The sequence below is a fragment of the Lucilia sericata genome, unplaced genomic scaffold, assembly GCF_015586225.1.
Source record: "Lucilia sericata isolate MDLA Ls3-8-SP2 unplaced genomic scaffold, ASM1558622v1 Contig000389F_arrow, whole genome shotgun sequence".
Taxonomy (NCBI): Eukaryota; Metazoa; Arthropoda; class Insecta; order Diptera; family Calliphoridae; genus Lucilia; species Lucilia sericata.
The window spans coordinates 72517-87431 of NW_023994407.1; the positions used below are offsets into that span (position 1 = coordinate 72517).

Here is a 14915-nt window from a genome sequence, read left to right on the forward strand (position 1 = left end):
ATGTGGATCGGTCCCATATAAGCTCCCCTTCAGAAAATGACTTTAATGCTCATTATTCGTTTAATGGTCAATAATTAACCCTATTTCTCATATAAGGTCCTCTTCAGTTAATTTGATGAGTAAATCACCCTGACGTTTATAGGAAGCATTCCTTTTAAGGCATACGGTTTGATGGTGGGTATATGAGATTCGGCACAGCCGAATATAACACTCTCACTTGTTTTTTATATGTGTATGTGAAAAGTATACATTATTTAAAAAAAATATGTAATATTCACAACAAGTTAGAGTGCTATATTCGGCTGAGCCGAATCTTAAATACCCTCCACCAGCTACTTTTATATTAATACTTTTTAATTGATCAAATATTTGTAGAAATAAGTTTTCTCATGTCTTAAATTACAATTCCAATTTGTATCTATATCGTAATTTAGTAATAAGTAATGAGTGTTCAAGTGATGTTCTGAAGGGACACTTGTATGGGACCGACCGCACCCATGTTATGGACCGATCGTGAAAAAATCTTGAAATAGAATTTTTGTATACCAAACTAATATTTGTGCTAAATTTTGTATCAATAGCTTTATTTGGTAATGAGTAATGTGCGTTTAAGAGATTTTCGTAAAAGGACCTTGTATGGGAGCTATGACCAATTATGTATATAAAGACAAAATTTCAAAATTCTGTATCTATATCATTATTTGTCAATGAATATTGTGCATTTAAGTGATTTTCTGGAGGGGACCTAGTATGAGAGCTATGACCAAATATGGACCGATTGCAAAACAATTTTATAGTGTAATTTATGTATATAAGAGCAATATTTGTGCTAAATGTATGGATATCAATATTTTGTACTGAGTTATGTGCGTTTAAGTGATTTTTGGGAGGGGACCTTGTATGCGAGCTATGACCAATTATGGACCGATCGGAAAATATTTCATTGTAATATTTCTATATGTGAGAGCTATACTTGTACCAAACTTTATATGGATATTTTAATTTAGTAATGAGTTATGTGTGTTTAAGTGATTTCCGGGAGGGGACCTTGTATGGGAGCTATGACCAATTATGGACCGATCGGAAAAAAATTGCATAGTAATATTTCTGTGCATATGAGCAATACTTATTCCAAATTTTATATGGATATCTTAATTTAGTAATGAATTATGCGAGTTTCAGTGATTTTCGGGAGGGGACCTTGTATGGGAGCTATGTCCAATTATGGACCGATCCAGAAAATTTTATCTCTCAAAGAATTCAATTGACATATGATTTTAATTTGTAAAATTTTGTGAAGATATCAATACTATGACGGAAGTTATTAACAAAAAACGAATTTTCCGGGAATATGTACTTTTGTATGGGAGGTATATGAAATTATGGACCGATTCTGGCAATTTTCAGCAAGATCTTGTGTAGAGATAAATGTATGATGACTTTCATGAAATTATCTTGCATAGTTTTCGAGAAAATTACTTTAGAATGTGTAAAAAATGCTTATTTTATTCGGAGTTGTTTTAAATTTTGATTGATAACTTTTCCCGATGTGAACTGATTTTGCTCAGTTTCAATCCATGTAAAATTGGATGAAATTTGGACGAAAAAACGGTCGAAATCGGTACATTATTACCGGATACCCGGACCTCCCCTCAGAAAATGACTTGAACATACTTAATACATACATTAGTATTACGATGAAATTCGAAATAATTAACTTCTATATAAACATAAAGGCCTAAACCAAATTTTATTTGGATTGGCACATATTTGAGCCTAGTCCTCATATCAGTTTTCGACCCACAATTTGCTTAAACACATTGGAATTAAGGAAAACTTCAATGTACATGCTTTATGCTTTAATTAAGTAATGAGTATTTTTAATTATACTCATAGCTGGTGTAGGGTATCATATGGTTCGCCATGCCCAACTATACATACTTATTTGTTTGACTTTGATTTTATTCCATTTGAAAATACAAAAACCTACTTACACAATAGCATTTTAAGTTATTATTTTAACACGGGAATGACATTGGAGGCAAGTACTTACCAAGATCGCTTACATATAGGGAGTTATATAAGTTATATATGGAGTCAAGTAAGTTGTTTTGTTTCTGAGAAAAAAATTGTCTACAAGGATACGTCTATTATCAGTTTTCAGCAAAATTTTTTTTGTTTGTGTTAAAAACAAAGTTCGAAAACAATATGCCAAAGCTAAGAAGTAAGTACACTTACATAATAATATTATGTGTAAGTTATTACTAAACTCATTCTAAGTAATGCAGACGGTATGTAGTTGTCGTTGAAAAGAAAGTTGTTGAGTAAGTACAAGTTATTACTATGTTTTTGCTTTACATATGCCGCCTATGCATAGATAACATCGCAAAAACGGCTGATAACTCCACTACCAAAAGATTTCGGTATATATGTATAATATGTAATTTCACAAAATCTCTTATATTTCAGAATCTCCTATATACAGAAAATGTAGTAACGGTAGTTTAAAAAATCGCCTTAATATGAAGCAAACAATACCTTTGTATAATTTGGAACAAAGGCTAATACGTAAGAATTTTAAAGATTCATGGGTTTTCGACAATTTTAAAATGTAATTAGAATTTTTTAAAGTGATAATTATTTAGCCGGTGTTATGTTTTTATATTTATTATCATTTAATAATTTATTTTTTTAAATTAGTTATTTGCTCCTAAAAATGTCGTGTAAGATCAAATAAACATTTATATTACAAGATGGTTATGAAAATTTTACGATGTAAATAATAGGATAATAAGTATTTACGAAGTATCAGACTTATTACACTTAAAATAATTGCATTTTTTAAAAAACGCTTTTTATATCTAATAATTTAATTATTAAAAAATTCGAAATAAATTTCAATTTTTTTTTTTTGATTTTAACACATTGAAAAGTAATGATCATTACTTATTCATTAGCTTTTTAACTCATTATTTTAACACTTACGACGCTCGCTTACAAATCACTACTTAAATAAGTACTTACAAATAGGGAGTTAGAAAGTTTTTTTTGTTAAAAAAACGCTCATACAGAATACGAACCTTTACTTCTTGTTCGTGAGTTCGCTGTCTTATTTACAACACCACTGCTTAGTTACCCAGCAGTTCGTCTTTCGTCACGAATGTACTCTTTGTAAACAAGGGTGAAGACAATCGTCACTTCAGTGTCCCTTTGTAAGCGAGAGAGGGACATTTAAGACTTTTGTCTATCTCTTCGTAATCTATGGGGTGACGATTGACTTCCGCGTAGGACAAGCACATGTTAAAATAGCTACTTACCTGGGCAGTCGGTGACTAGGTGTTACCCTAAGTGGTTGGTATTTTATTAGTTTCAACATAGAAAAACAATTTGCTTTCTGTGTTTGTAAAAAAAAAAAAACTGTTCCAAATGTCAAAAAAGTACTTATGTATCACATTATATGTAAGTCATTATAAGAGTACTTAAAAGTATTGCAGAAGGTATGTAGAAATCATTGAAAAGTATGTCGTACAAGTACAAGTCATTACCGAGAAAACTCAAAATTAAGTACTTACATATCTGATTATATATAAGTCATTAAAAGAGTACTTAAAAGTAATAACGACGGTATGTAGTAGTCGTTGAAAAGTATGTGGTTATATAAGTACAGGTCATTACCGAGTTTTTTCTGGTTATATTTCATTTGATACATATTTACTAATTTAAAAATTTTTCAGTTTTAAAACGTCGTATTGCTATCAAAATAAACGGAGACAAGCAGACAGTTCAAAAAATCGACACTGAAACTATGATTCGAAAGAATTTCATAGAAAATTGGATTTTTGAAGAGTTGAAAATGTAAAATTTCATAATATTTTTTCTAATATGTTTGTGATTGTTTTGGCTGCTATTTGAATGGCATTTAATCATAATTAGTTTATATATATTACATCATTTGAGAATTGAATATCTGTACTGAGTATAGGAAGTCAATCGTCTGTTTAGTGTCGCCAAGTAATGCACAGAGAGGTGGTTAAGCATCACTTTAGTGCTTCAAAGTAAACAATAGAGTAGTCACCCATTCAAGTAATCTACTACACAGAGGGAAAAGGAAATATACACGCCTGGTACCAAATTGACACCAAAGAGTTTACAATTTTTCAATAAGATTCGTTGTCAAAGTATATACATACAAACAGACGACAATACTATGTAATGTTGACAACGCAACGTTGTAACAATTCGTTGTCGAAATCTAAATTTTATACACATCCGTTGTTTAAATGTTAACAAACGTTGTATATACTTTGACAACGGATGGTATTGGAAAGTTATAAACAGTTTGATGTCAATTTGGTACCAGGCGTGTATATTTCTTTTTCCCTCTGTGTAGGAGTCAATTACCCTGTATAGAATTACTTATCAGATACACTATTTGTAAACGAAATTAAGGAGATTTAGATTTTTGATTTGCTTTAAATTTCTTAAATATTTAAAAAAAATAATAATTAATCAATTAAATTAAAATTTTCATTCAATTTTGTCAAACTAAATATTATTAATACTTACAGATGACTTCTATTACCCATTTGAGTATGGTTTTTATTCTTCTGGTCCCAAACCTGAAGGCGTCATCATTACAACACCTTTCCCTGTTATTTATACAACACTTTTAACTAGTATAACCGAAACTTTAACGCCAACCGATCAAAACTCTCCTAAAATTCGTAGTAATTTTGCAGACATTTGGTTTTATCAAGGGCTTAATAAGTAAATTTTAAATTTTCTTAATATATAGAAATAATTAAATAGTTTCCGTGATTAAAAATGTTTAAATGTCGGCGAAAGGATATTAATATGCAGTTGGTGTAGAGGAGTATGTGTTCACGAATTTTCACTCATACTTTATTGCTTTTAGTAATTTACTAACAATAATCATGAATTTATTAAAATCATAGCACTGTGATTGACAACCTATGAAATTACTCGAAATAATAATCGGTCTCAGACTTATCTAAATTAAAGTACAGTTCGTAATTTTGAAGATTAGCCTCTGCACAAATGTCTAGCAGAGGAATGTCGAATGTCGAATGTCGATATTTAAAATATAAATACATATTACCCAATATTTGGATAGACCTCAGATATCTATTTAAAATGCAATATGAATAAGTTACATAGGTATATGTACATATATCGTAACGAGGCCTTGTGATGATCGTCCTATAACGAGGCCTTGTGATGATCGTCCTATAACGAGTCATTATTCCCATAACATTATCAACAACACAGAGGAAAAAAATACCTTTTAAAATTATACACGCTTGGTACCAAATTGACACCAAATTGCTACTAATTTTTTAATAACATCCGCTGTCAAAGTATGTACGGATAGTTGTCAAACCAACAACAACTACGTTATAAAATCTACAAAAAATAATAATGTGTCACCAAAGTGATAACACTATGTTGTCAAACTGAACGTTGCATTGTCGAAATGGCAATGATTTGTTGTCGAAATCACAACGATGAATTGCCGAAATGACAGAATGCGTAATCGAAATGACAACAATGCGTTGTTGCAATGACAACGATGTGTTATCAAAATTACAGCGGTGATTGTCAAAATGATAGCTGGGTGCTATTTAAATTTTATACACATCCGTTGTCTAAATGTTAGTAAACGTGGTAAGCTCACTTTTGATAACCGATTGTATCAATTTCGGTACTTTTCTACCGTTTTTTCCCTGGGTGTACCGAATATTTTATAGTTGAACTAGACAAACAATATTTAAACGTCTAAGAAAATATTTATATCGATTACATCTACTATAACAATAAAAAACACTTATCTCAATATTTTCAAGATTTTCGCCAAAAATATGGTTTACGTTTTCGAACACGATCTCGAACAAAATCAGGAAAATCCTGGAATGTTTATCAGAACATCGTAATACGCAATAATTTCCCTGAAACTTGGATATACGATTGCAAAAATGTGTAATTATTATTGAAACCTTATTTTTAAATAAACTAGATTGGAATGCTAAATGACGTTTTTAAGCGTCACATAATAATATTAAATAATTTATCATTTAAACTGAAAATTACTATGGCCATCGGCATATGAACAGTATATATAAAATCGTTATATAAAATTGAATTATAGTCATTTTATGCATTTAAAACTTTTGTCAAAATTTGAACTATAGGTTCCACCTTTTAAATCATCTGCATGCATTCAAATTTCTCAATCTAATAATCAGTTGTATTTTATATATGTCTATCACTATATAATATCAAATCTTTACAGATTTCTAACTGTCATTATTGCCATTACAGACAATTATGATTACTAAAACTAGAACGTCACTCATGAGATGAATTTCGGTAATCTATATTAGACTTAGGTGCTGTTATATTCGTAAGCTATTCCATTCGCTAGTAAATTTTGACTAAAAATCTAATTACTGAAAATTAAAGTTTTGTAGTTAAATAATTTTTTATTCGTTTGCACTTTCGATTTGAGAACTACACCATTTATAATTGCACAATAGGTAGAGGGCAGAAAGTTTTCTTCAGCAAAATACATTTACGTTCATAACTGTTTCAAAAATACCATTATAGCGATGAAATTCCGCTGTCTATCACCATTCAACCCAGCACACTTCTCATTCATCCGACACACTAGTACTTAACCCGAATAATAAAGTCTATTACAGTACATTAGACTTTTAGCCAACAATCTCTTCCCCGGGATTTTGGGCTTAAACCATGTGCACCCCGAAGGGACATCTTCAATAACCGGGACAAGGCAAAGTTCCCGTGCTACCAAATTATGTTGTTCTCTGGTTCGGCCCCATGTCAAGTCATTTCATGGAAAGGACGGATCATGTAACCTTGATGTGTAAAGATTCATCAAGGTTACATGCCCCCGGGGAAGGCTCCTTACAGACAAGAAATGACGAAATGCCATGTTGGCCTATTTCACGGTAGTCCTTTTCAACCACTGGGTGAGCTTCTTCATTTATCCGACACACTCATAAGAGAACAACATCCGACACATTTACTCTAGGTATACGGGTTGGCAAGGCCCGTATACTCCTACATTGATCCTGTATCATATACAATTAACACTAACTCATTTCCAGCGCTTGTTCCCACAGTCACTACTCTGTGGAATATCTCTTGTCATTCGGACACTGCAACGAACCTATCCCGAAATATAGATTTCACCGTGCATCATTCTATTAACCGCAACTTACTCTTCCCGCGAATTTGGGTTTAAACCACACCCACTACGTAGATCCCGAAGGAATCTCAACAAACTGAGCAGTCAGGACAAGTCCTGCGGGCAACTGGCCACCCATAGTACCAGATTATGTGGTTCTCTGGTTAGACCCCATGTCAAATCATACCAAGGATTAGCAGAGGAATGAAGTGACATCACTAGTTCATAGTACCGGCAGACTAGAGGTACTGGTAGCACCTCTTTACAACGGGATTGCAATACACCAAGATAAGGGTCTTTCATCAAGGAAACATGCCTCAGGGGGCCTCTTACAGGCAATTATTACATTAAGATGAGATGCGGTGTTCTAAGAAAATAGTCGCTCTTTGTAGAGTTCAGTCCATATTTAACCCCAGCGCCCACCGAAATAACACAGAATATATACAGACATAAACGATTATATGTTTATATTCGTATTGAAAGTTAATTTTGAAAGACGGACTTATATATATTAAGTTACTTATGACTGTTACAGTAATACTTCCCGATTTTTTTCAATGGAGTCACCTAAGGCAACATTTTCAATACCAAACAAACTTGGACGTATCGTCCTTTCAACAGACAGACGGCTAAACTGGCTAGATCACCATAGATTATATGGCGGTGGTATATATACATACTTTTGTGAGTCTACAACTAATATTTCTAGGTATTAAGAAATGGTTGAAATCACCCGTTAACAGGACTTAAATGAGCAGACTTAGAACACCAATATTTTTCATCATTTCTAACTTTTAAGCTTTATTATTTTAAATTTTTATTACAGATTATTTTGAATACGAAATCACTATGCTACCAGATTATGAATATGAAGTTATGGCAACAATTTTTCCAAGTACTACCGAAAATATACCTCATACTGAACAAAATTCGCCAATTATACGAAAAAATTTTGAAGAAACTTGGATTTATCAAATGATTAATGAGTAATTTTTTGGGAATTTTATTTTATTAAATGGATTTACTTTGTAATTAACAAATGTGGTGCTCAAATTTTATTTGTATTTGTAATGAAATTTCGGTTGTTCATTTGGTAGTACAATTATGAAATAACTCAAAATCAATTTTGGAGCTACTTAAAGTCTAATTATTAAAATTGAATATTTTTTAGTTTAAAACTACTATTAAACTTTTACAGAAGATCATGATTTAGTTGACATCCGACTTGAAGAATTTGTAGGTGAAGTAGCATTTCCCATGTATTTAGCAGCTCCAACCGAAATTGTACCAATAACCGAACAACTCTCTACACAATCCACAGTGGGGCAGAATGGAAATTTGTTGGAAATAAATCTGGCATTTCTAAACGGCTGATCCGATCGGGATAAAATTTGGCGTGAGCGTAGCCTAGGAGTATTCGAGTTTAAGTTTTGATGATGAACCCTGCAGATGCCCCAGGGACGGCGCGGTGGCGGCTCAAAGTAGGGTACCTACGACATGTAAAATTTTTAAACTCGTGCCATTTTTTTGTTTTTCGCCCAAATACAAAGATTTTTATATTTTGTGAAAGCGCTCGACGAGATCTTGAAAAAACATGCTTGGACATACTACTTATCTCTTATAATATCCGAGTTATAGGCATTTAAAAATTTAGTGATACAAAATTTACCATACCTTGGTCCGCCTTTTTTTGAATACCGGGCGTAATTTTGGACCAAATGGACTCAATTTTTTCTTGTTAGTTAGACAACAAAATTTCCAATAACATACAAAAAATTTCAGATCAATATTGTTTACAGATCCAAAAATATACGTTTTTTAATTTAAAAATTCAAAAAATTTTAGATTTTTGGCGTTTTTTTGCCAAAAATGTGTCTTAACTCTTTTATTAATAAAATAAAATTTTTATTAAGAACATATAACAATTTTATAGTTTTCTAAAAGGTATCTTTACGCAGAACGCTTTGGCGTAAAAAACTTGTCCTATTTTTTAAAAATGTTGCCACTGCGTCCTTCCGAATATGACCTATTTTTTATCAAAACTTCAACTTTGGGCGACATGTTCTAAAATCCCAAAGCTGGGATCAGAAAACTGAAAGCAGTTTTGGAAACCTCAATATGTTTTCTATTTACTCCAAAAGTATTTTCCCAGCCCTGAAAGAAATGTGGACCCTATGGGCAAAAAAGTAAAAAATTCCATTTTTGGGATTTTCATTCATATTTTTGGGAATTGCGGGATGCCCTTTGACCTTTTCAATTTTTTTTTTTTTTGCTTATTCTTATTTGAAATGACAAATTTAACAAGCGTTGAAAATTTCATTGAGTTTTGTTCATAAATAAAGATTTTGTCATATATTACATATTTGTTTAATTTCTAAAACTATGATTTATATCAAAATTTTAATAGGATCGCAGATAGCTACAACAATTTAGTCCATATTTATCCCTTAATATCATTTTTTAGTTAGATATGGAAATTCTCGACCCTTTACAAAAAATTTCAAGCCAATATCTCAATTACATTCAAAAATATGTTCATTTAAACCTGTGTCCTTTAATTTCATCTTTTTCATATTTTAGTATTAAGTATGACAGAACATACATTTGGTGTTGAATAAAATATTTGGACAATTTTTAAAAATTATTTAGTTAATTATTTTATTATAATATTGTATATTGTAACGATTCTAAAGGTTTGGTGTAGTTGGTTACCTAGACTTCAAATTAGGTAGCCATACATAAATATAATCCATAAGGTATACTAGAAGTGGTAAAATGTTAGAGTGTAGCTTTTGATGTCGTTCGCTACACTTTTCCCGAGCCCACCCTCCATGCTGACGGAATTAAAGTTTGTTGTCAGCCCAAAACAAAACAAAATGATAACAAAACAAAACCTTATCCTACATACCCCATACTCTTAACTTCACCTTTCATAATTAAAAGATTCAAAATTTCATATTTCAATTCATTATAATATATATTATTTAAAATTTATTAATGTGTTTGAAATCAAATGGTTAAAAATGTGAAATATGTATTAAGAATAGGTCACCATTAGTTAATTTATGAATTATATTTAAAATATTAACGAATATTAAAGGATAAAAAAAATTATAAAATTTTAAAACGATATTTTTTTTTAATATCAAAATTGTATTAAAATTGTATGTATGTATAATGTAGGGTGTCCAACAAAAAGGTATTATGAACAATTCATATTATAGTATGAAGGTATCAAAGAAAACAAATAAAAACTATGGCAACACTTGTTGCAATTTAAATTAGAGTAACATTTAAAAATTGTTCATATCAGATGTTAATGTATTCTTAATTGATTTTTTTTTTTTAATGTGGATTATATTTAGATACATAGATAAAACAAATACAACACCACTTACATTAAATTATTGTCCCACGATGTCAGCGGCGCCGGATGACAGAAGATGGTTGCGTGTTGAACTTAAAAAAAACTTTTAAATATGTACCTAAACAGAGTTTGTACTGTATATATGTGTGTGGATTGTATATTTAATTATAAAAAACTTTTATATCCATTAAAGATACAATCCACATATTGGAATATAACATGAGCTTAAGTGTAGACTTTAATTATTATTTAAAATTAGATTTTTGTTTAGTAGATTTATGTATGTGTATTGAATGTGGTATGTGGAATGTGGATTATGTTTTAAATGAAATTATAAATTTTCATCTAATTCAGAATCCACATTCTATTGAAATTGTTTTGTCTTATATAATTATAAGTTAAATATTAAGTTCCAAAATTTTATATAGTATACTTTTAGGATGTCAAATATAAAACACTATTTATCCTAGGTGACCATAAGGAATTTAAACAATTTCAATTTAAAATTACAAACAATGAATACGATAATTGATTAATAAAAAAAAAAAGTCCAAAGAAATTGTACGATTTTAGAATTTAAAAATTAAAAGAAAATTAAATCGAAATTAACAAGAATGTTGTCTAAATTTATGTGTAATTATGTTTTGATGTCAAATTTAAAAAAAAATCTCGGCTTATTGAAACGGGAGCAAAAAAAAAAATCGTTCAAGTAAATGAGGGTATCGTATCCAACGATATTAGAATTTCTCTTTTATCTTTCCACTTTTATATAAAAACTGGCCACCTTATTTGTATAAACTAATGTATCTGGAACTTCCCTTACAGGGAAGTCCGATTTCAACGGCAACCACACAAAAAAATAATATGGATTGTATCCTGAGACCAAAATCTTGAATGTTGTTATCCACAGAATATTGATAAAATGAATAATTGACCAATTAGGATGAACAGGTTAAGAAAAAAGATAGTAAATTCCGTAGGAAACGGTGACAGTCTTCCAACAATACCTCAGGAAAGATAAATCCTAAAATAAATGCATATTGCCTTTAACACCTAAACATTAACCAAATCCTTTAACAATGTCCTTACCTTAGCGAACAAAATGAACAGAAATTCTCCAATATTTAAAGTTTTCCAATCCAAAAGTTTGAAAATATGAAAATAATTTAAATTTTCTCTGACTTTTTGAACTAACACCTTTTAAAATTATTTTACAAATGACGAAAAATGTTCTATTTTCTGATAATTCATAAAACAAAAATCAAGGCTATCTATGAAACAAAACATAAAAAATAAAATTCTAATAAAAATTTGAATATTTTTACAGCCAAAGCAAAATTTAGTTGAAATTAATAATATATTATTTTGAATAAAACTAATGAAAAGTAGACACCCTCACAAAGCAGATGAAAAGCAAAGCATGCTGCTGAATTTCATCTGAAAAAAGGTGGCACAAGTACTATTGAAATTTGACAATCTAGAAGAAATCATATCCATATATCCTTGATATGGTAAACTGCAGTATAACCACCATTTACGTCCTCAAGCTTATAATGCACATTGCCAATTCGCTTTCTTACAATCGCCTTAACACCAGTAGGTGCTAATTTGGCATTAAAGTTGTCAGCCAATGAGCTTTGAACAAAATTGCGGCGTATTACCTTTTGACCGATGTTAAACTCCCGTTTCCGCGATCTTAAATTAAATGACTTCACATTTCTGTCATAAGCTTCCTTAATCTTTGTCCGAATAGAGTCGCGTAACAATGTAAAGTTGTCCTGTCTTTCAAGTTCATTGTCCGTTTCCTCTAATAGTTTTAATTTCCGTAAAATTTTGTAGTCCTGTCCATGAGTTATCATTGTCTGTCCAAATAAAAGTTCGTAAGGAGTCCGACCTGTTGTCTGATGGATGCTACTACGGATGGCACAATTAACACTTGGTAAATAAGTATCCCATTGACGTTGATCATTGCGAATATATGATCTCAACGCCTCGTTTATGGATCGATTGACCCTCTCGCTCGCGTTCGATTGGGGACTATGAACAGCTGTGAACTGATGTTCAATACCAAATTGGTCTAAGAGCTTTTTAAATTCAGAAGATCTAAATTGACTTCCATTGTCAGATATAATTATCTCTGGGACACCAAAACAAGTAAATATTTCGTTCTTAAGGTACTCAATAATGGGCTTAGTTACAAATTTTCTCAATGGCTTTAAAAATGTAAATTTACTGAAATGATCTAAAATAATCAAAATTCCTATGTTGCCATTTTTTGTACGTGGAAAAGGTCCTATCAAATCTATATACAAACGTTGGAGAGGCCTTACAGTTTCCACCATTGGACCCATAGGTGGTTTGAGTGTAGTTGTCGGGGCTTTAGAGGTTTTACATAATGTACAATTCAAAACATATTCTTTGACATCGGCTACTAATTTAGGCCAGTAGAAAAATTGTCGTATTCTATGAACAGTTTTGGCAATACCACCATGAGCTGCGTTCGGAACGTCATGCGATGCAAAAATAACATCTTTACGTAGTTCGTCCGGTACATAAAGTTTCCAACTATCCGATTCATCAAGGTTACCTGTTGTAAAATGTGTCCTTTTATATATAAACTTACCGATAATTTTGAAATCGGGTAATTCCGATTCTGAAAATTCGTTTCTCAACCGTGTGTATTCAGGAGAATCAAATGCATTGGAGTTTAAATCAATGGAAGGCAATGTTTGTAACTCTAATTCAGCTACAGTTGTATCGTCATCAAAGGCACGTGACAAGGCATCCGGAACAACGTTATCTTTACCCTTTCGATGTTCTATGGTAAAGTCGAACCCTTGTAATTTCAGTGCCCACCTGGCTAATCGTCCCGATACGTCTTTCTGCCTCATAAGCCACTTTAGACTGGCATGGTCGGTAATAACTTTAAACTCGTGGCCTTCAATATACGCCCTAAATTTCCTAATAGCCAATATTACCGCCAAACACTCCAGTTCCGTGATGGAATAATTTCTCTGAGCTTTGTTAAGCTTTTGAGACATGAAAGCTATTGGCTTCTCGTTTCCCTTGTCGTCAAGTTGGGCTAAAACTGCTCCTACACCAACAGTGCTGGCATCACATTGGATGATGAATGGTTTGTCAAAGTTCGCATGTATCAAAATGGGTGCAGTAGTCAACTTCTCCTTAATGGTCTCGAAGGACTTTTGAGCATCAGACGACCACGCAAATATTTTCCTCTTCGACAAGAGTTCCGTCATAGGAAACGTTACTGTGGCATAGTCATCGATAAATCGACGATACCAACCCGCCATACCGAGAAACTGGCGGAGTTGTCGGACACTTTTAGGCACCGGAAATTGAGAAATGGCATTTACTTTTCCTGGATCAACCTTCAATGACCCTTCTCCCACAATATAACCTAGGTACTGAACTTGGCGAAGACAGAAACTACTTTTCTTGACGTTAATTGTCAAGTTAGCTTTCCGAAGTTGTGTCGCCACCTCCCTTAAATGTCCCAAGTGTTCGTCAAAGTCTTTTGATATTATCAGTAAGTCGTCCAGGTAAACGAAAACGTTTGTCTTTAAGTTATACGGAATGACTTGGTCCATTAGTCTACACATTGTCTGTGGTGCATTGCACAATCCAAACGGCATTCTTGTAAATTGATACAATGGCCGATTAGGGATTGTGAAAGCTGTCTTTTGTCTTGAGGTTTCGTCCAATTTTATTTGCCAAAATGCATCTTTCAGATCAACTTTGGAAATATAGTAAATTGGAGGAAGCCTAGAAATTAGTCCGTCTATGTTGGGAATGGGATATGCGTCCTTTTTGGTAACGGAATTTAACTTTCGACTGTCCAAGCAAAAACGTACCTTTCCTGGTTTAACAATTAAAATACCAGGTGATGACCAAGGAGATGACGGACATTCTTCGATAACGCCCAACCTTAACATACGATCTATCTCGCCACATAACAATTTTTCCCTCGCTGGTGATATCGGGTAATAACGTTGTTTGATAGGAGTTGCGTCACCGGAATCTATATTATGTTCCAACAGTGTGGTACACCCTAGACCATCTCGGTCAGAGTTAGGAAAATAATCAACTATTTTCTGTAATTGTTGTCTTTGTAACAAAGTCAATGGGATTTTGTCCGGGTCGTCGTCAGAAACAATCTCATTCACGGAATTAATGGTGACAATCTGAATACCAAATGTTTCCCAAAAATTCATTCCACAAATAACATTTTGAGTAATTGATGGAATCAATAAAAACTCAACTGATTTATCCTGTCCATTATAACCAATATCAAGAATCACA

The 14915-nt window shown here is 32.1% G+C and overlaps 1 protein-coding gene across 13 annotated transcripts in view; it reads left to right on the forward strand.

The window, feature by feature from the left end:
- Positions 1-14915, forward strand: part of LOC119604403 (alpha-2-macroglobulin-like) — a 54872-nt gene that overhangs the window by 25212 nt on the left and 14745 nt on the right. The window contains exon 5 of one of the 13 annotated variants that reach the window (XM_037956981.1): positions 2470-2611. The exons of 8 other annotated variants lie outside the window; for them this stretch is intronic. In XM_037956981.1, coding sequence (XP_037812909.1) covers positions 2470-2611 — 142 coding nt within the window. Of the gene's footprint in view, positions 1-2469; positions 2612-3734; positions 3856-4568; positions 4768-5864; positions 5998-8054; positions 8215-14915 lie in introns of all 13 variants that reach the window. 4 more of the 13 variants (XM_037956983.1, XM_037956973.1, XM_037956982.1 and 1 more) reach the window with 4 other exon arrangements.